The sequence below is a fragment of the Rhinopithecus bieti genome, unplaced genomic scaffold, assembly GCF_001698545.2.
Source record: "Rhinopithecus bieti isolate Rb0 unplaced genomic scaffold, ASM169854v2 scaffold_77291, whole genome shotgun sequence".
NCBI classification, from domain to species: domain Eukaryota; kingdom Metazoa; phylum Chordata; class Mammalia; order Primates; family Cercopithecidae; genus Rhinopithecus; species Rhinopithecus bieti.
Window position 1 is genome coordinate 44,111 of NW_016829743.1, and position 22,831 is coordinate 66,941.

Sequence of the window (22,831 nt, forward strand, 5' to 3'; positions counted from 1 at the left end):
GCTTGGTGTTTCTGTGAATTCCTTTCCTCTAGGGGTGAAGCACTGTAGGAAATTTCAAAAGCACGTGTATTGCTGTGGCTGATTGAACTTCAACTGCTTGTGTGTTTGGACTCTTAGGACTCAGGAATCCTGACAGAGAAACATGGCATCTCTACTTCCCTTTCAGATAGCCCTTAAAATAGCCAGAGGAATACAGGGCAAGGGGAAAGGAAGCATTTATCCTAACCCTTCCTAACTCATCCACATGGACTGATCAATTTGTATCCTCAACCTGCAGACCCAAAAGGAGAAAAGAGTTCATTTTGGGGGGTGCACCAAAGGAGATATACCCAATATTGATATCTAGTATGTTCTAACCTTAGTGACTGGGCGTTCTCCTTAGGGAAGAATGGGCTGGCATGATATGATGATGGTGACTCTCCTTGGGCAGTGGCTAAACCATTCCTGGGCTCCCATCTGCAGGTGCTCATTCAGAAGGAGCCATGTGGCCAAATAATTCCCAATGGGTTATTGGTACAGATAGGATAGGGATGGCATCAGTTCTTATCCAGACTAAATATTAGGCATAATATTGTGTTTCCTCCACAATACAAATTGGATTATGACAAGCCCTTCCAATTCTTCCCCACTCTAAGTGTCAATTACGTCTCACTGGCTAGAAAATGAAGTTTAAAGTTCTTAGGCCTTAGAGGAATTAGAAGAGGAAGGGGAAGAAGGGAAAGAGGAAGGGGAAGAAGGGAAAGAGGAAGGGGAAGAAGAAGGGAAAGAGGAAGGGGAAGAATTTTGCTTAGAAAAGGTTTGGGAGGGTTGGGGTGCAGTGACTCACGCCTATAATCCCAGCACTTTAGGTGGCCAAGGTGGGCGGATCACTAGGTCAGGAGATCAAGACCATCATGGCCAACATAGTGAAACCCCGTCTCTACTAAAATACAAAATTAGCTGGGCACGGGGCATGTGCCTGTAATCCCAGCCACTCAGGAGACTGAGGCAGGAGAATTGCTTGAACCCAGGAGGTGAAGGTTGCAGTGAGCAGAGATCGTACCACTGCACTCCTGCCTGGGTGACAGTGAGACTCCATCTCAAAAAAAAAAAAAAAAAAANGGGAAGAAGGGAAAGAGGAAGGGGAAGAAGAAGGGAAAGAGGAAGGGGAAGAATTTTGCTTAGAAAAGGTTTGGGAGGGTTGGGGTGCAGTGACTCACGCCTATAATCCCAGCACTTTAGGTGGCCAAGGTGGGCGGATCACTAGGTCAGGAGATCAAGACCATCATGGCCAACATAGTGAAACCCCGTCTCTACTAAAAATACAAAAATTAGCTGGGCACGGGGGCATGTGCCTGTAATCCCAGCCACTCAGGAGACTGAGGCAGGAGAATTGCTTGAACCCAGGAGGTGAAGGTTGCAGTGAGCAGAGATCGTACCACTGCACTCCTGCCTGGGTGACAGTGAGACTCCATCTCAAAAAAAAAAAAAAAAAAAAAAAATGTCTGGGAGGATTTTCTTTGTTGTTTAAACTAGGTCTATTTAGACCTGGGTTAGAAATTGTTAGTATTCTCTCTAGAGCCTTTTTTTCTTTAGTTCTTTCTACCTTTTTAATAACTCATTTTCTGTCATCTGTTCTTCCTGCCTTCTCTCTTACCTCTTTTCCCCATTCTCTATCCTGAAACACAGATGTCTCCGTCCCTCTTCACTCTCGGATGCCCTTCTTCCAACTAGAGGAGACAAACCAGAGTATGTTTTTACCTCTGGTTGGAGTTCCCCTGTATGTGAGTCACCTTTTGTGTGCCAGACACTGTTGGCTGGGAGTGCACAGACCAGTGGTGGGAGAGAGAGGTGAACATTTTTTTCTCTTTGATATATTCCTTTATGAATTAATTCCAACAGTATTCATTGAGTGTGTACTAGTTCCTGGGCTAAGTGCTGGGGATACAGTGATAGAGAAGTGTGATAGAGAAGACCGATGAATTCAATTCTAAAGCTGCAGGTGGTGGAGCCCAGGGGCTCTTTAGGTGCAAGGTGATAAAGTCTCCCATGAGAGCTTCCCAGGGAACTGTGGAAACACAGGAGAGTGATCCCCAATCCAGAAAGGAACGTTAGGAAGAACCTCTCAGAGAAGGTGGCTTTACCTTAATTCTCCCTGCCACCTTGGTGTGACCACAGAGATCTCTGAGCTGGGAAAGTTTTCACCTGTCATTGTTTTCACTGTGCCCCACATCCAGAGAGTGAAGTTGTTAAAGGTGTATGCTCTGGAAATAGATGGAATTAGTCCAAATCCTAGCTTTCTAAATGAATCTGACCCTTGAAAAATTTTTCATTTAGCAGAGTTTCAATTTCCTTATCTGTAAACTACAGATAAGAGTAGTAAAGTCCTTACATGTGGTTTTCATAAAAATTAGATGAAATAATTATGTACAGCCTTTAAAGGAGTGCCTGGCCTATAGTAATTGCTTGATATATATTAGTTATTGTTATTATTTTTTGAGTCAGGGTCTTGTTCTTTTGCCTAGGCTGGAGTGCAGTAGTGCGATCTCAGCTCACTGCAACCTCTGCCTCCCAGGTTCACGTGATTCTTGTGCCTCAGCCTTATGAATAGCTGGGATTACAGGCATATGCCACCATATCTGGCTCGTTTTTGTATTTTTAGTAGAGACTGGGTTTTGCCATGTTGGCCAGGCTGTTCTTGAACTCCTGGCCTCAGGTGATCCACCCACATCAGCCTCCCAAAGTGGTGGGATTACAGGCGTGAACTACCATGCCCAGCCTATGAACAATTTTACACCAAGAAATTATATAACCTGGATGAAATGGACAAATTCCTAGGAACATAAAACCTATCAAGACTAAATCATGAAGAAATAGAAAATCTGAATAAACGTATACCTAGTAAGGTGATTGAATCAGTAATCAAAAATCTCTTGATAAAGAAAAGCTCTGGACCTGATGGTTCACTGGTGAATTCTATCAGTGAAGAAACATTTAAAGAAGAACTAACATCAATTCTTCTCAAATGTTTCCAAAAAACTGAGGAGAAGGCTAAACTCCCCAATTCTGTGAGTCCAGCTTTACCCTGATAACAGCCAGGTAAAGGCACTACAAGAAAAGAAAAATACAGATCAGTATCTGTTGTGAACACTGATGCAAAAACCTTTGACAAAATACTAGCAAACCAAATTCAGCAGCATATATATATGTGTGTGTGTGTATACATATACATATATGTACACACATATATGCACACGTATATATACGTACATACGTATGTAAATACACATGCATACATACATATGTATGTATATACGTATATATAAGAAAGTATATATAATAGATAAATATATATAAATAGTGATATGTATATATCCACATATACATACATATATATGGATATATACACACATATCACTTTTTAAAAAATTTTTTAATAGAGACAGGGCTTCACCACGTTGGCCAGGCTGGTCTTGAACTCCTGACCTCAAGCAATCTGCCTACTTTGGCCTCCCAAAGTGGTGGGATTAAAGGCATGAGCCATCACGCTCTGCACCCTGTCACATATTAAAATGATTTTACACCATGACCAAGTGGGATTTATTTCTGAAAAGTAAGGATGTTTCAATAAATGAGACTTGATCAACGTAACACATCACGTTAACAGAATAAAGGAAAATAGCTGTACGATCTTCTCAATGGATGCAGAAAAAGTATTTGACAAAACTCAGCACTCTTTCGTGATAAAACACTCAACAAACTAGGAAGAGAAGAAAATTACCACAATGCAATGAAATAAAAGACATATACAAAAAACCCACAGCAAACATCATACTTAATGGTGAAAGCTTTTCTTTTATGTCAGGAACAAGGCAAGAATACCCTCTTTGGCTACTTCTATTCAACATAGTACTGGAAGTTCTAGCCAGAGGAATAAGTCAAGAAAAACAAATAAAAGGCATCTGAATTGAAAAGAATAAGTAAAATTATCTCTGTTAACGGATGACATGATTTTATATGTAAAAAACCCCTAAAGATTCCACAAAATATTGTTAGAACTAATAAAGAAATTCACCAATGTAGCAAAATACAGAGTCAACAAACAAAATCATTTGCATTTCTATACAGCAACAATGAACAATATGAAAAGTAAAATTAATAATTCCAGTTACAATAGCGCCAAAAAGAATAACACACTAGGGAATTAACTTAGTCAAGGAGGTGAAAGACTCCTTGCAAAACATTTCCGAAAGACATTAAACGAGACTTAAATAAATGGAAAGACATCTCATGTTTATGGATTGAAAGACTTAATATTGTTAAGCTGTCAATACTACCCAAAGTGATTTATAGATTCAATGCAATATCTATGAAAATCCCAATGATATTTATTTGCAGAAATAGAAAAACCCATCTTAAAATTCACATGGAATCTCAAGAGACTCCAAATAGCCAAAACCACCATGAAAAATAACTAAGCTTGAAGACTCACATATCCGGATTTCAAGACTTGCTACAAAGTTACAGTATTCAAAGCAGTGTGCTACTGGCATAATATCAGACATACAAACTAATACAACAGAATAGAGAGCCCAGAAAGAAACCCTAGCATATATGTCCGAATGATTTTTGACAAGGTTGCCAAGACCATTCAATGGGGAAAGGGCAGTGTTTTCAAGAAATGATACTCAGAAGGCTGAATATCCACATGTAAAAAGAATAAAATTTGGGCTGACTGTGGTGGCTCACGCCTGTAATCCCAGCAGTTTGGGAGGCTGAGGCAGGTAGATTATGAGATCAGGAGTTTGAGACCAGTCTGACCAACATGGTGAAACCCCGTCTCTACTAAAAATACAAAAATTAGCCGGGCGTGGTGGTGCATGCCTGTAGTCCCAGCTACTCGGGAGGCTGAGGCAGGAGAATCACTTGAACCCGGGAGGCAGAGCTTGCAGTGACCTGAGATTGTGCCACTGTACTCTAGACTGGGCGACAGAGTGAGACTCTGTATCAAAACAAAACAAAACAAAACAAAACAAAACAAAACAAAACATTAACTCCAAACAGACCCATGACTTAAATGTAGACCTAAACTATGAAACTCTTAGATAAAAATAGGACAGAAGCATCACAGCATTGGATTTGGCAATAATTTCTCGACTATGACAATAAAGCATAGGCAGAAAAAGAAAAAAATGAACAAATTGTGCTTTATGCAAATTTAAAAATGTTGTGCACCCAAAGACACTATCAACAAAGCAAAACCCCACAGAATGGGAGAAAATACTTTCAAATCATGTATCTTATAAAGAATTAATATCCAGACTATGCAGAGAACTCCCAAAATTCAACAACAAAATACCAAACAACCCAATTCAAAAATGGTCAAAGGACTTAAATAGACCTTTCTCAAAACAAGATATACAAATGCCTAATATGCATATGAAAAAATGCTCAGCATCACTAATCATTAGAGAAATGCAAACCAAAATCCCAATGAGATACCACCTTACACCCATTAGGATGGCTACTATAAACAAAACAAAACAGAAAATAATAAGTGCTAGTGAGGATGTGGAGAAATGGAAACTCTTACGCACTGACAGTGGGAATGTTTTAGTCTGTTCTCACATTGCTATAAAGAAATATCTAAAACCAGTAATTTATAAGGAAAAGAGGTTTAATTGGCTCAACGTTCCACAGGCTTTACAGGAAGCATAGTGGCTTCTGAGAGGCCTCAAAAAACTTACAATCACGGGGGAAGGCGAAGGAGCAGCAGCCACATCTTACATAGTGGGTGCAGGAGGAAGTGAAAGAGATGGCGGAGGCACCACACACTTTTAAACAATCAGATCTTGTGAGAACTCTATCATGAGAGCAGCACCAAAGGGAGAAATTCATCCCCATGATCCAACCACCTCCCACCAGACCCCACATCCAACATTGGGGATTACAAATGGACATGAGATTTGGGCAGGGACACAGATCCAAACCATATCAGAATGTAAAATGCTATAGCATCTGTGGAAAACAGTATTAGGTTCCTCAAAAGATTAAACATAGGCCTGGCACAGTGCTCCACGTCTATGATCCCAGCACTTTGGGAGGCTGAAGCAGGAGGATCACCTGAGGTTGGGAGTTTGAGACCAGCCTGACCAACACAGTGAAACCCTATATCTGCTAAAAATACAAAAATTAGCTGGGTGTGGTGGCGCATACCTGTAATCCCAGCTACTTGGGAGGCTGAGGCAGGAGAATCACTTGAATCCAGGAGGTGGAGTTTGCAGAACTGAGATCATGCCATTGCACTCCAGCTTGGGGGACAGAGCGAGACTGTCTCAAAAAAAAAAAAAAAAAAAAAAGATTAAACATAGAATTACCATATGATTTAGCAAGTCCACTTCTGGGTGTATACCCAAAAGAATTGAAAGCAGGGTCTTAAAGAGATGTTTGTTCATAGCAGCATTATTCACAATAACTAAAATGTGGAAGCAACCCAAGTGCCCACTGACAGATGAAGCAAAAAGTGGTACATATGTACATATACACACATATATACAAATATATACACACACACACGTATATATACATAGACAGGGATATTATTCAACCTTAAAAAGGAATAAAATTCTGACTGAAGCTATAACATGGATGAATCTTGAGAGCATTATGCTAAGTGAAATAGGCCAGTCAGAAAAAGACAAATACTGTATGATTTCACTTTATGAGTACCTATAGTCAAATTTATATATAGAGAAAAATGGAATGATTGTTTCCTGGGGCTGTGGGGAAAGGGGTACAGGTCATGATTGTTTAATAGATACAGAGTTTCAGTTTTACAAGAGGAAGAGTTCTGCAGATGGATGATGGTGATGGTTGTACAAGAGTGTGAATGCACTTAATATCACTCTGTTGCCCAGGCTGGAGTGCAGTGGCATGATCACAGCTTACTGAAGCATTGACCTCCCTGACTCAAGAGATCCTCCTACCTCAGCCTCCCAAATAGCTGAGACCACAGGCATGCCACCATACCTGGCTAATTAATTTTTTTTTTTTTTTGTAGCGTTGTGGTCTCACTACGTTGCCTAGGCTTGTCTCGAGCTCCTAGACTCAAGCAATCTGCCTGATTCAGCCTCCCAAAGTGCTGGGATTACATGGGTGAGCCTCCACACGCAGCCACGTGTATGTATTTGTGTGTGTCTTTATTGAAGGTCATTTATCAATGAAAGCTTTCTTTACCATTTACCTGTTGAAGACACTGAATCAGTTAGTTCTTTCATTCCTGCTTGCAAAACAGACCATCTGATTTTCCTTTGGGCCTCTCTTTTATAATATATTACCAAAGGCAGCTGACACACAGTGTGACATTCTGTTTCCCTGATGTCTTCCCTTAGAGCTCAAGGGCACTAGGTATATAACACACTTCTTGAGTGACCACAGGCAATGCTCTTAACATTTTCAATTCTTACATAACATGGAGTGCCATCTTTCCAACCTTCAATATTAATTTCTTCATCACCAGTAAGCCCATTACCAAGTCAATGCTGCATGTTTTAGGTATTTACTGAAGCTGGAGAAAGGAGCATGTTGACTGGTGCCTTGCTTCTCCTAAAGGCTTCAGCCTGAAAGTGATACTTTCTGCTTACACTTCTTGGCCAGAGCAAGTCACATGGTCCTGTTTAACTTCAAAGAGAAGTGCAGCCTTCCATGTCCCCACCCTGCCCCAAAAGAGGAGAATTGTATCAGAGTGAACAACACTAATGATTACCTGAAAGGTTTCATGATGAGGTGGTATTAGTGGTCTTTCTTTGTGGTTATAATAGGCAGCAGAGATGCATGGCAGCTAGGTCTCTCTCTCCTTCTACCCCTGTCCACCTCTTTCCCACCTTCCTTTCTTTCACAATGCAGTGGACACTTATCATGACACAACCCAATGACTAGAATGTTATTAATAATCTACATCTACCTCTGTGTTCCTCTATGTCACTCCATCCCTCCCTTCTTCCTTAGTTGTTGCCATTATCTCAATTTGTGGTTAAGGTCCTATTGCTTAAACTACTTTTTAACAATCATGCACATGCCTAAATAATATGTTATTTAATTTTTGTTTTTAAACTACATAAAAATAGTATTATATTGTATATTGTTTTCTGGTGCTTATTTTTTTCCTATGACTTTATGTAACTACTATTCTCCTATGCTGTCTCACATTCATTTTCAGTGCTATTGAGTTCACATTGTATGAATAGATCACATCTTGTTTTTCCACTCTCCCATTGTCATTTGTTTTGTTTCCAGTTTTTTTTTTTCCAATAAAAAACAGTGCTGCTATGCACATTATCATATGTGTCTCCAGGCATGTATGTGCTAAATTTTCTCTTATATGTAGGTATATAACTAGATGTCATATTGCTGGATCATTAGAGTTTATAAATATTTTACTTTATAAGATAACACCAATTTATTTCCACAAAATTTTACCAATTTACACTCCCATCAGCTGTATATAGTTGATCCAATTGATCCCTATGCCCTCAAATACTTGGTGTTACCAGACTTCTTTATTTTTGCCCACTAAATTCTTGAACTCAGCCTCCCAAAATGTTGAGATTACAGGTGTGAGTCACTGCACCTGGCCAGAGTCAACTTCTTAGCAGGAGAGGGTATGCCAGAAAAACCCAGAGAACTTCACATAAAAATCATGTAGGGAGATCGGATAGGGCATGGATAGGGGAAGAAGAAGAGGAACTCTTAGAGGAACAGGAAGTCAGTTTCAGGTTCTTCATCTTCTATAATCTCACATGTGAATGTGTGAGCCCATGCAACCTGTGTGGTAGATTCAATGACACATAGAAACAGGGAAACTGTCAGCACTGATAAGGATTCTACATGAGGGATAAAGAGCAAGGTGAAATAGAATAAAACAGCAACATGATGCAGAATAAAATACTCCACAGTAAAGTTTTGTCATTTCAAAACAATTTCATGGTCAATTATGGATATTCAAATTATTAAAATAACAACTTGGTTGTAAGTTGTATTGGTCTGTTTTCACATTGCTGATAAAGACATACCCAAGACTGGGAAGAAAAAGAAGTTTAATTGGACTTCCAGTTCCACACGGCTGGGGAGGCCTCAGAATCATGGTGGGATGTGAAAGGCACTTTTAAATGGTGGCAGCAAGAGAAAATGAGGAAGAAGCAAAGCGGAAACCCTGATAAACCCATCAGATCTCGTGAGACTTATTCACTATCATGAGAATAGCACAGGAAAGACCCTCCCTTATGATTCAATTACCTCCCCCTGGATCCCTCCCACAGCATGTGGGAATTCTGGTAGATACAATTCAAGTTGAGATTTTGGTGGGGACACAGCCAATCCATATCGTGAGTTTATCTGATTACACCACTAAACTTTGATCACATTCATTTCTTTCTAGGTGTCAAAGTAGCACAAAAAAATTAAAAGAGAACATTGGTTTGCACAAATGGCTTTATCATTATAACCCCAATTTTGATTATCTATATTTTTAATTCACAAACTAGATAAAATTCACAAACTAGATGGCAGGGCACTTAGAAGTGATTATGTTTTTTTTTTTTTTTTTAATTGCAAAACACTTGGTCTACTAATATGTCAAACATAAAAATCTCAGAATATAATTTCATACTAAATCAGATTCTGATTTATACAATGTAATAAAAGATACAAATGTATGAGACAAATTTATATTTAGTTATCTTTAAATAGGAGGCTATTCTATGGTGCATTTCCCTTGCAATTTAGGAAAACCCTTTCGTTCCTTTTCGTGTAGAAACATTTTGTTCCAAAACAGGGAAGTAGAGATTGATTCCATTTCCCCCACCACATTGCTATTGTCAGAGAGATAGCCTGCGTTTCTCTGCATCGTCAGAGCTGTTTCTCACACTGAATCTGGGAATGACAAATTTCTTGTTATGTTGAAATTCTGAGAGGAGTTAAGACATGTATTGCACTCTTTAGCCCTTGCTCCTGGGGATGTGGGTTCTCTGGGTTATTTGATGTCCCATAAATTGTTTTGAGAGGCTCTATCTTCCATCTGCTTTATGAGACTATTGCATCTCTTACCTTTAACCTGAACCTGAAAGTTATCACAATCAATAAATAAACAATAACTGGCTACTTCTCTTCCAACAAGTGAAAACCCACAGAAGATAAATATACATAGAAGGGAAAGTGATTTTCTAGCCCTTCTGAGAAGAAGAGAGGGAAAAAGATAGGTTGTGCTTATTAAAAGTATCATTATGGTTTAATCCAAACAGGAACACAGAGAATATTCAGATGGTTAGAAATAAAGGCAATGAGTTCTCATTTAGTGTCTGGTGTTACAGAAGTTATTTGTTGAATTCTTGCAAGATTGGTTAACTATACCTATAAGATCAGTTGGCCTCTTTGTGAACGGTTCATCTTTGACCACTTTAACAACCTCTTTCCAGTGGTGCAGTAAAGGATAAACCTTCTCCAAAGAGAGGCCCAACCTTTGCTCTTGGCTCCTGGGAGTAATCTCTAAGTTTTGAAATGTCCTGTTTGATAAGAGTATCTTCATTACTGGGGACCTTGTTAGGATTGTCAATGCTAATAATGTGATTTATGGTGGGAGCTTTGGCCACATAGCATCAACTCAATTTCTGGAGGGCCCAGAGACTATGGTCAGCCACATGGGTGGTCAGCCATGTCTATGTGACCAAACCCCAATAAAAATTCTGGACATCAAGACTTGGAAGAGCTTCCCTGCTTAACAATACTCTGTGCATATTGTTACACATAGTTTCTGGGAGAAGTAGGCCCTGTCTGCAGAGCTCCACTGGGAGAGGAGAACTGGAAGTGCTGTGACTGGTTCCTTTGTTTGGGACTCTCCTGGACCTTGCCTTAGGTACCTCTTCCCTTGGCTCATTTCCATCTGTATTTTTGGCTTTAATAAACTCTAATATTACAGAAGTTATTTGTTGAATTCTTACAAGATTGGTTTACTATACCTATAAGATCAGTTGGGTTCTTTGTGAAGGCTAGAGTAAAACATAAGTAAAACAGCTTCCAGTGAGTTTTGTGAGTCATTCTAGTTAATTATCAAACCTGAAGGTGGTCTTGGGGACCTCAAACTTGCAATTTGTCTCAGAAATGCGTGGTCTTGGGGACCCATGAAATTTGTAATTGGCATCAGAAGTGGGATTTACTGGAATGACCTTCACTCACCGAAACTTGATGAAAGCATGGTTTGGGAAAAGGAAAGATGAAAGGGCAGGAGTTTATGAACCTTTGATGTCCGCTAACCTTTAAATGCACTGTCCGAGTCCCCTGTCCCAGACTTATAGAGATCGGGTGAATATGTATGGGAAATGTAGCTAAGGGAGTCTCTGGTTTATATTGATTTTGTAGGTCTTGGGTCCTTGTGCTACAGGGGCTGAGTTGCACAGAAGGGTTCTCTGCACAAAAATTCGGCAGGGCAAGATACAAACTCCATGAAGGCAGGGTATATGGTGACTTAGCTAACCAGTCTATCTCAGGGGAAATAGAAATGTTTTCCTTAGGGAATTCATTCATTCCTTCAGCACTTGACAATCTACTAATCAACTCTGAAGAACCAGGCACTGGGTGAAGCTTGGAAACACTAAGCTAAGGAGAGCATAGACTTTGTGTTGAAGAGCTCAGGGCTGGGGAGGTCAGTGTGTAGAACAAATAGCAGTTTTTGTTGTTGTTGTTATTGTTGTTCATTTGTTTGTTTGTTTTTGCTCTTGTTGCCCAAGCTGGAATGCAATGGCACGATTTCAGCTCACTGCAACCTCCTCCTCCTTGGTTCAAGTGATTCTCCTGCCTCAGCCTCCCAAGTAGCTGGGCTTGCAGGCGTGCACCACCACACCCAGCTCATTTTTTGTATTTTTAGTAGAAACGGGGTTTCACTATGTTAGTCAGGCTGATATCAAACTCCTGACCTCAAGTGATCTGCCTGCCTTGGCCTCCCAAGGTGCTGGGATTACAGGCATGAGCCACTGCAATCAGCCTTTTTTTTTTTTTTTTTTTTTTGAGACAGAGTCTTGCTCTGTCTCCCAGGCAGGAGTGCAGAGGCACGATCTCGGCTCACTGTAATCTCTGCCTCCGAGGTTCAAGGGATTCTCCTGCCTCAGCCTCCTGAGTAGCTGGGATTACAGGCATGCACCACCACACCCAGCTAATTTTTGTGTTTTTAGTAGAGATGAGGTTTCACCATGTTGGCCAGGCTGATATCAAACTCCTGACCTCAAGTGATCTGCCTGCCTTGGCCTCCCAAGGTGCTGGGATTACAGGCATGAGCCACTGCAATCAGCCTACAAATAGCAGACATTGTGTGATAGAGTTTGTCAGGGACTACAAGACAGACACACACTAAGTGGTACAGCTGCTCCGAGGTCAGTTTCCAGGGGATGATAGGTCATCCACATGCCTGGTGGGAAGGATGGAGCTGATGTTGGGGTCAGGATTAGAGAGGCTGATTCCTAAGTCACATTTATTAGTGGATTCCAACAGTTGGATCTTGTTTTCCACCTATCATGTGAGGAAGTTTACCCTTCTTTGTTATATCGTGTCTTGTGCACCACTTCTCAAGGTTAAGGACATGGCCTGATCAACTCTGAGGCAATTCCCCAGGGTTGAGGGCTGCGACTTGGGAGGAGACAAAGGAAAGAAGAGATGACAACCACTAGACCAGCTGGAAAAAGCAATTCAGAGCTTAAAAAAATGAAAACAGAACCACAAAAGCCTCATCTATGTACAGTGTTTTTTGGTATGCATGTTCTCGAATATCATTTTTAATTTGATCCTGAAAACTACCTTGTGAAGGCGGGGAGGATGTATTGATGACCCTACAGGCTCAGACAGCAACATGGCCAGAATCACCATAGGTTATAAGTTGCTGAATGGGAGCTCGAAGTCCAAGTCTTTGACTCTAAATCCAGGGCTCTGTCCAGAGCACCACTGTTGCCTCTTTTGGCAGCTGAAGCTGTCAGTCTGCTGACCCCTGCCCTGTTCAGACAGGATGGCCGGAAATGGACCAAAGGATGGAAAAAGAGAAGAGTGGACTTGAAGGGAACCGAAAGCATTTATTAAGGGGAAAGCAGAAGGAAGAAAGAAAGAGGCATTAACCCTGGGGCCTGACCTTGAAGCACAGTGTTCCAGGGGAGGGGGGATGCCACTGTTCCCACCCCTCCATGGGGGCCTGAGCAGATCCAAAGCTGCCTGGCCTTCCTGGAGGGTGGCATCGAAGCATGAATGTGAAGGCAGCAAAAGTAGGCCCACGTCACTTCTGGGAGAAGGCAAAAGAGGGAAGAGAGGACTACTATGGAAAAGTAGAAAAAGAGGAAGGGAGGGAATCTAGACATACAGATTGGAAATGTGGAGCAAAACACATTCTTTTTTTTTTTTTGAGACAAAGTCTCGCTCTGTCACCTAGGCTGGAGTGCAGTGGTGTGATCTCAGCTTTCTGCAACCTCCACCTCCTGGGCTCAAGTGATTCTCCTGCCTCAGTCTCCTAAGTGACTGGAATTACAGGCGCATGCCACCCAGTCTGGCTAATTTCTTTATTTTTAGTAGAGACAGGGATTCACCATGTTGGCCAGGCTAGTCTTGATCTCCTAACCTCAAGTGATCTGCCTGCCTCAGCCTCCCAAAGTGCTGGGATTACAGGCGTGAGCCACCGTGCCCTATGCGAAACAAATTCTTATGAAACAAATTTAACTTACATGTGCTTAAACTTTGGTGTCAACTTGCATGGAATCCCCAGGTTTGTTAGATTTTTCTAGTGCTTCCAGCCCTTAAGTCTCTTCCTATGTTCTCTCAGCTACTCCTCCTCTCCTTCAACACTGTTGGCCGCTTATCCAGGGCCCTATTTTTCAGCCCACTTCCTCTCCAGCCCCTCTCCACTCCACCTCCACAAAGTCTGTTGGAATGGAACAGCCGAGGATACTGGCTGTTTGGCCCCCATGTGGGTCTCTCCACATAGGATTCAGAGAATTGGAACATTTCTTGGGCTGAAGCAGACAAAGGGATGCAGTTTTGAAACTGGCTTTGTGAGTCACTGTGAACTTCAAGCACCCTCCCACTTGAGGTAAGCTTCACCAACTTGGCTTGTGGGAACTGTCAGACCAGCTCCAGGCGCTGGGGCTTTCTCAGTGGCCTTGTCAGCTCACAACAGGTGTTAACAGCCTCTAATTGAGGAAACTGTGGCTGGACAGGCTGCAAGGCAGTTCTGCTCCGCATCGTTCTCTTGCTGACTGGAGACTGCTGAGCCAGTGCACGGCACAGCGTCTGGTGGGGGTGGAGGGGCTGGCCTGGCCCCTCTGTTCTGTGGAAATGTTGGGGCAAGTGGTCACCCTCACACTCCTCCTGCTCCTCAAGGGGTATCAGGGCAAAGGTAAGGAGGTCCTGCCTGGCGTGGGGTGGGGGACTCACATGATGGACTAGGAGCTGTGCCCCTCAGGGAGATCAGAGCCATATCTCCCTGATTGTGCCACATACACATTCATCTGGAACTTGACTCCGAGCAGCTCCTGACAGGTCTGACAGTCTAAATCAGACAGGACAGGCTGGCAGTGCACTGGTCTGTGAGAGGGGCATCTGGCTCTGCTGCCAGCAATCCAGGAAGTCTTGGGTGAGGAGATTCCTTCCCACTGGCTTCAATTTACCTTTCCATGTCGTGGAGAGAGAAGCCTCCTTCCAGCTGCCTGTAAAGATGAAGAAAATTGCATCCTCCAATCGTGGCATGAGAGAAGAGAAGCAGTCCCAAGGAAGTGGTTGGTTCTGGAGCTCATAGACAGACGGATGGACCTCTGAGGCAGGAAAACTGAGCCCGAGCAGGGGAGGGCAAGGCCAGCAGCCAGGAAGAGGCTGGATGGCATGGTTCTTCATCTCCCTGGCTTCTTCAGCCACCCAGATGCCACAGGAGCCTGGAAATTATTAGAGACATGTTGGGCTGGGGCAGAAGAATGAGACAATATGAGGAAGCTCCACAGCAAACCTAAAGCTGTCAGCCAGGCATGGAGCCATCTAACATTTACTCCCGGAGATCCCGGTTGAGGGCTGCTCCCCTCTTTCTCCAGTCCTGGGGTCCAGCATGCTCTGAAAACTGGATCCCACATTTAATTTAATTTAACTAATTTATTTATTTCATTTTTAATTTTTATTTATTTATTTATTTTTTGAGACGGAGTTTCCTTCTGTCACCCAGGCTGGAGTGCAATGGTGTGATCTCGGCTCACTGCAACCTCTGCCTCCTGGGTCCAAGCGATTCTCATGCCTCAGCCTCCCGAATAGCTGAAATTACAGACGCATGCCACCACACTTGGCTAATTTTTGTATTTTTATTAGAGACCACGTTTCACCATGTTGGCCAGGCTGGTCTTGAACTTCTGACCTCAGGTGATCTGCCCACCTTGGTCTCCCCCAACCAAAGTGCTGGGATTACAGGTGTGAACCACTGTGCCTAGCCAGGGTTCTGCATTTTAGATCAGGGACTCTGCAGGAGCTTCACAGGAGTGGAGAGCGTGGAGTCAGAGGAGGGTACACTCTGGGCACAAAGAGGGGAAACTGAGGCATAGTGTTGCGTGGGCTCAGGGCCGGGTAGAAGCCCCATATGCAATAAAGTCCCATGCCCAGGTACTCAATTCAGTTACTGAGTCTCTGAGCATTCTTGTGTCCTTCAGGAAGACACAGTCAAAGCTCAGGTGGACTCAACATTTGTAAGGATGCAGGCAGCCTAGGGCAGAGTATGATGAGGAACAGGGAGCAGGGAGGTAGGTGTGGAGCCTGCGGCTCTTGTGGGTGGGTTGGGGGGCCCAGTGGCCCAGGATTCTGGTCAGGAGAGCTAGGCTGGAACCTGGGCTAAGGCACCTTGAAAGCAGCTCAGACAGCTGAAGGAGGACTGATGGGATTGGTGCCTGGCTGTGGGGATGAGAGTAACAGAGAAGCTGAGGTTATGACCCTGAGGTCATGAGCCTGTGTGACAGAGGGTGATGCTCCCTCCACCCCCATTCCCAGGGTTTCAGCGCCATAGCTGAGCTTGGCTATGCTGGCCCTTGCAGGGTGAAGCTGGTGAGTGACTCGTTAGGCACAGGGAGGGATGGACTTGGGTCTTCCTGAGCTGCTTCCTCCTCCAACCTGGGTCTGTGGGGCTGGCCTGGCGTAAGTTGACTGAAGCTGCTCTGTTTATGTAATTTTTAAACTTTTTAGTTTGAAATAATTGTGAAGTTCCAGGGAAGCTGCAAGAATAGTTCAAAGGATTCTTGAATTTCTTTCATCTAGATTCACCAGTTAATATTTTATCATATTTACTTTATTTCTCTTTCTCTAGCTGTATGTATATGTGTGTATAAATGTATAATAATTTTTGCTGAACCACTTGAGAACAAGCTGTGACATTATGTCCCTTTACTCCTAAATATTTTAGCACTTACATCCTATGAACAAAGACATTCTCATGTTAGTACAGCACAATTATCAAATTTAGTAAATTTCACATTAATACCATCAAATATGCTATCCATATTCACATATTACCAATTGTCCCAAGAATATGCTTTATTTATTTATTTTTTGCAGACCCAAGATGCAATCAAGATCATGTATTACATTCAGTTTTTATGTTTCTCAGGTTCAGTCTATGACCATACTTTAGCCTTTCTTCATCGTTCATGATATTGCATTCTTGAAGAGGACAAGCCAGTTGTTTTGTGGAGCGTTCCTTAATCTGGGTTTGTCTGATGTTCCCTCATATGATTCAGGTTATCATATGCATTTTTATTTATTTTATATCATCATCATCATTATTATTTTTTAGAGATGAAGTCTCGCTCTGTTGCCCAGGCTGGAGTACAGTGGTCCTCGCTGTATGTATATGTGTGCATAAATGTATAATAATTTTTGCTGAACCACTGCAACCACTCGGCTCACTGCAACTTCCGCCTCCCCAGGTTCAAGTGATTCTCCTGCCTCAGCTCCTAAGTAGCTGGGACTACAGGTCCATGCCACCATGCCTGGCTAATTTTTGTATTTTTAGTGGAGACAGTGTTTCACCATGTTGGCCAGGCTGGTCTTAAACTCCTGACCTCAAGTGATCTGTCTACCTCTGCCTCTCAAAGTGCTGGGATTCCAGGTGTATGCCACTGTGCCCAGCCTATTATTATTTTTTAAGAGAAGATCTTGTTCTGCTGCCCAGACTGGAATGCAGTGGCATGCTCACGGCTCACTGTAGCCTTGATCTCTCAGGCTCAAGCCATCCTCCCACCTCAGCCTCCCTAGTAGCTGGAACTACAGGTTTGTGCCACCATGCCTGGCTAATTTTTTTTTTTTTTTTTGTAGAGACAGGATTTCCCCATATTGCCCAGGGTGGTCTTGAACCTGATTCTCCCAGCCAACTGCTGCCCGCTGCCTCCTTGAGGCTGGAGCCAACCCCAACCAGCCAGACCAGGCAGGGTGCACACCCCTTCATGCTGCTATGGCTGCTGATGTTCGGGAGGTCTGCCAGGTTAGCACACACTGAGGTCCCTACAGGGAATGGGGCGAGCTTACAAGTAAATGTCCATTCCTCAGAATGGACAACTGAAACCTGAATTTAGGGTCCAAAATGAACTTTAGGGCCCAGGCCTATTCTGTCCCTCTTTCAGACAGAGGGGCAGAATCATGGGGTATGTGTACGTAACTCTAGCAGATGCTGTCAAACTGTTTTCCAAAGTGGTTGGACCAAATAGTGCATGAGAGTTCCATGCTGCTTCGGGGCCACTGGCTTTTGGTTCTGAAGGTCTGCAGATGGAAAATGAAATTGTGGGAATGTGGAGCTTGGCAAGAGGCCAAAGGCAAGGGAATTACAGCTCTGGGATTTCTCTGGTATCTGCGTGAAATTCTGACAATGGAGTCATTTTTAGGAGTTATGTGAGATGCATTGTTGAATTAATTAATTTAAATGAATTCATGAAGCCCTTGCTTGGGTTGCTCATTTTGCTGCTGTGATGTTTGAATTTCTCGTCTATTCTGGATATTAGTTGCCTGTAGGATTCATAGTTTGTAATTTTTTTTCTATTCTATAGGTTGCTTTTTCACTCTGTGGATTGTTTCCTTTACTGTACACGATATTTTTTTTTAGTTTGCTATAATACTGTTTGATTATTTTGCTTTTGTTACCTATGCTTTTGAGGTCTTATTCATAAACTCTTTCCCCAGCCCTTATTATGGTCCAAGAACTATGCAAGGTTTTGTGGGGGAAACAAAGATGAAACAGATGTCTATTCTACCCTTAAGAATCTTTCAGACAGAGGAAAATAGGTATGTATAATTACAACTATAAGGGAAGATGGAAATGCTACATGTCATTAACAGGCAAGATACATTTAGAATAAAAAAGGAGCTAAGAAGATGAAGATTCCTTCTAGGTAGCAACACTGGAGAACTGGCCTTGAAGAATAAATAAGAGTTTAGGAGGTAGGTACAAAGTAGGAGGACAATTGAAGCAGAGGAAAGAGCTCAGAAAAGCCAGGGATGCGTGAGGTTTGGATGGGAAACAGGAAAGGCAGATGCACTTGTTATCACGGAGAAAGAGTATGACATATGAGATGATTTGGCTAACTAATGCAGAGTGGGACTTGGGCTAGGTGAGTTTTGACAGAGGTAAGCAGGTTGCATTACCTGACGAAGGGAATTAATATGGTCAGTATGAAGCTAAATAGAGAGGAAGAAAGAAATGGGATGTGGGCCCTATAGGATACTTTATCTATCTTACGATTTTGCCCTGACTAAAGCTGGATTGCCCCAGTACTTTTGGAATCTCACTGGGCTCTATTTGCTCAGTCCCTAGCAGGTACATCTTTTGATGCCTTCACCCCAAGCTTGGTAGCACAAGCCCTAGCTGAGAAAACCTTAACATCTATTTGTTGACTGGTGGAAGTTCCACTTGCTCTGAGACCCTTCTGTGCTCCTTCTCCCAGGTGCTCAGGCCCCACACTTTCCTCCGACTGGCAAGTCCAGGTTGGAGGAAGCTGAACTGACTCAGAGCTCTGCACATGGGCTCAGGGCTGAGTGAGACTCACTGCTGCTGGTTTAGATTGTCTCCTTCACCATTCTCCGTACTCGTGTCCTTGACCATCCTCTGTTCTTCCTGAGGCTGCAGTGGAGTTAACCATCTGCCCTTTACCCTCCCTTTCAGAGTTACTAGTTCACCTCATCCGTTCTTAACCACCGGAAAGAGGCCCCCAAGCCTGCCGAGCAGTAGCAACAGCAGTGGCAGGGGCCCGGGGGCCTTCCTGGACTGTGGCCTCTTTCCTCTAAACAATTTTCACTTGTAGGGTCCTCCTCTGTGCCTCGCCAAATGTGTGAGAACTTATGTTGAAGTTATGTTTTCATACTAGCATTTCACCTCCCCTGTCTGGTGTGTGTACCCCCGGTACAGAAACTGAGGTCTTTTTGTATCAGTCACAATACCCTGGACATAGTGACTTGTCTACTTGCCTTTTCTCCGTATCTGCTCTGCACCCCTGCTCCGGCACCACCCCTTCCAGGCCGTCCATGGAAACTCATTCCAACCATCTTCCTTCTTCCCACACTGGACTGTTGGGGGCTACAGGAGAAAATTCAGCAACAAAGAGCGGCTACAGATTCATAATCTCCAACCCCAGCTGGACTCTCAGTGTCCTCAGAATCCTCATTTCTGGCCCATAACTTCTCCTACTTCCCAAAAGGTGGGAGAATTCCACACCTTCGTCATCTCTTTAAGGCCCTGTTCCACTATCCCAGCCTCCACAAACCAACAACCTCCTTCTTTAAGAAAACTGAAGCACAAGTTAGGGATTCTGCCAACTTTGCTAGCAATTCTCCAGTGTCAATGTACTTCATCTACTACTGTAAATGACCACATTTGCCTGTGCTGAGGGCAACAGTGCTCTTGCCCTGTCCTTGAACGATACTTTCCTATGTGCTCAGGGCACCAGAGCTTCTTTCAGAAGTCATCTGGGACCTGCTGTCCATGAAGACATCCCTGATCTTTCTTCAGCTGCTCCTTTTCTACGGGCTTTCTACCTTTAGCACAGTTTTCTTCCAGTTAAAAAATCAAACCAACAAATCAAAACAACACCTGGTGTTCTCTCTAGCTCCTTTTTATTTGCAGATAAACCAGTCTTAAGTGTATAAACTAATATAATATTACATAAAAATAAAATATAATGGCATAAGTTTTTAAAAAAACCCAAAGGCAGTATAGCATGAGGACTGTAGATCACACACTTCGTTCTTTAAGTATTTAGAAGTCTATGGCTGGGAGTGGTGGCTCACGCCAGCATTTTGGGAGGCTGAGGAGGGTGGATTACTTGAGGTCAGGAGTTCAAGACCAGCCTAGCCAATACAGCAAAACCCTGTCTCTACTTAAAAAAAAAAAAAAATTAGTTGGGGGTGGTGGCAGGTACCTGTAGTACCAGTTACTCATGAAGCTGAGACAGGAGAATCACTTGAACGAGGGAGGCAGAGGTTGCATTGAGCCGAGATCGTACCACTGCACTCCAGTCTGGGTGACAGAGAGTGACTCCATCTAAAAACAAACAAACAAACAAACAAACAAACAAACAAACAAACAAAGAAGTCTAGGCAATAACTTAACCATTTTCCTGTGTGATTCCTATTCAGTTTTATAATAGCAGAGCACAACCTTCTTCTACGCAGCACTCTACATTCTGATCAGTAGAATCAGATCAGAATTCTGGTGGATTATATGGGAGTTTACGTTATTATTCATTATACAGTAACTTTATATTTAAGTACCTTTTAATATTTGTGCTACCTCTCACAATTTTATAAACGATAAAAATAAAATAAAACCACCACAAAACACCTAAAAATTAAACTCATGTTCCATCACCCCACTCTCCAAACCTGCTCTGTCTTTACCAGACCCATAAGCCACACATGTGTTGTGTGTTCCCCTAAACATGCTACTGCTGTGTCCACAATAACCCCCTTCCCTGTTCCTTTCTGCATCCACCAGGCAGGCCTTGGCTTTTTCTTTCAATGGCAGCTCCCACCCACCTCCTCCGGGCAGCCACTCCTAATTCTGCAGGACAGCGGAAAACATGCTTTCCTTATGCTTGCCTTACATCCTGGGCACACATCCATAGCACATTCCATATGGCATTTCAGTTGGCTGTTTTAGGTCTATCTTCCTTTTTCACTTTTTTTTTTTTTCGAGACAGGGTCTTTCTCTGTCACCCAGGCTGGAGTGCAGTGGTGCAGTCATGGCTCACTGCAACCCCTGCCTCCCAGGCTTTTCTGATATTTAGCTAAGAGTTGGGTTTAGCTGAGATGAGTGAGGAAATCTACAAATTCACTTGCTATGGTAATGTTTCCACAATGGCAGGTCATACTTTGCTTTTATCAAAGTACATCTTAGTTTAATGGTCAGAACACTGCAGTGAGAGGTAGTCATTACTCCTTTTCTATTTTTTTAATAGAGGTAGAACTCACAACTGTGTGCACAAAGTTTAAATCAACAACTTCATGAACTTTTATATGCGTAAGTGCATATTCACACTACCCACATCAAGATGTAACACATTTCTAGCACCCAGTTGTTCCTTTTTGCTCCTTCAAGTTGATAACTGCCCTCCCGCAAGGGTAACCACATTCTAACCTCCCTCACCATAGATTAGTTTTTCCTGACTTTAAACTTTATATCAATGAAATAATTCACTATGTACTCTTTGGAGTCTGGCTTCCTTAACACTCATCATTGTGGTGAGATCCATCCACATTATTGCCAGGAAAAGTAGCTTTTCTTTTTCATTGCTGTGTAATATTCCATAAGACTACAACATGATTTATTTGCTCATCCAATTGTGATAGACATTTGGGTTTTTTCTCATTTTGAATCATTATGACTGAAGCCATTATTAACACTCTTGTACATATTTTTAGTAGATATAAACACCAGATTTTCTTTTTTTTTTTTTTTTTGAGACAGAGTTTCACTCTTGTTGCACAGGCTGGGGTTCTATGGTGTGATCTTGGCTCACTGCAACCTCCACCTCTCAGATTTAAGTGATTCTTCTGCCTCAGCCTCCCAAGTAGCTGGGATTACAGGCGTGCACTGCCATGCCCAACTAATTTTTTTTTTTGAGATGGGGTTTCACCATGTTGGCCAGGCTGGCCTCCAACTCCTGGCCTCAAACGATCCGCCCACCTCGGCCTCTCAAAGTGCTGGGATTACAGGCTTGAGCTGCTTCGCCCAACCTTCAGACCTTTAAATGTTAGCTATTTTGGTGAGAATGCGTAATCTCATTGTTCTCTGATAACTAGTGATGTTGGGCACCCTTTTGCATGCTTATTGGATATTGGATATTCTCTTTCGTAAAATGCCTGCCCAAGTCTGTTGCTTTTTTTGTGGTTATTGTCATCAGTGTATTACTGATTTGCAGTCTATTATTGATTATTGTCATCAGTCTATTATTGATGGAATTCTTTATACATTCTGGATATGAGCCCTTTTTCAAATATATGTGTTGCAAACATTTTCTCCCAGTCTGTGGCTTGCTTTTTCACTCTCTCAATGTTGTCTTTCACCAAACAGAAGTTCTAAGTTTTAGTGAAGTCCAATTTATCAATGTTCTTTCACGGTTAGTGATTTTTTTTTTTTTTTTTTTGTCCTGTTAAAGAAACATTTGTTGGCTGGCTGCAGTGGCTCATGCCTGTAATCTCAGCGCTTTGAGAGACCAAGGTGGGTGGATCACTTGAGCCTGGGAGTTCAAGACAAGCCTTGGCAACATGGTGAAACCCCATCTCTACCAAAACGCAAACAAAATTAGCTGGGGGTGGTGGC

The 22,831-nt window shown here is 42.6% G+C and overlaps 1 protein-coding gene across 4 annotated transcripts in view; it reads left to right on the top strand.

Moving 5' to 3' along the window:
• The first annotated feature begins 14,111 nt into the window (after positions 1-14,111).
• Positions 14,112-22,831, top strand: part of CD244 (CD244 molecule) — a 33,089-nt gene continuing 24,369 nt past the window's right edge. For all 4 annotated transcript variants that reach the window (XR_001883965.1, XM_017864900.1, XM_017864902.1 and 1 more), the window contains exon 1: positions 14,112-14,398. Coding sequence is in view for 3 of the 4 variants with exons in the window: in XM_017864900.1 (XP_017720389.1) it covers positions 14,338-14,398 (61 nt within the window). In the remaining variant the exon portion in view is untranslated. The remainder of the gene's footprint in view (positions 14,399-22,831) is intronic.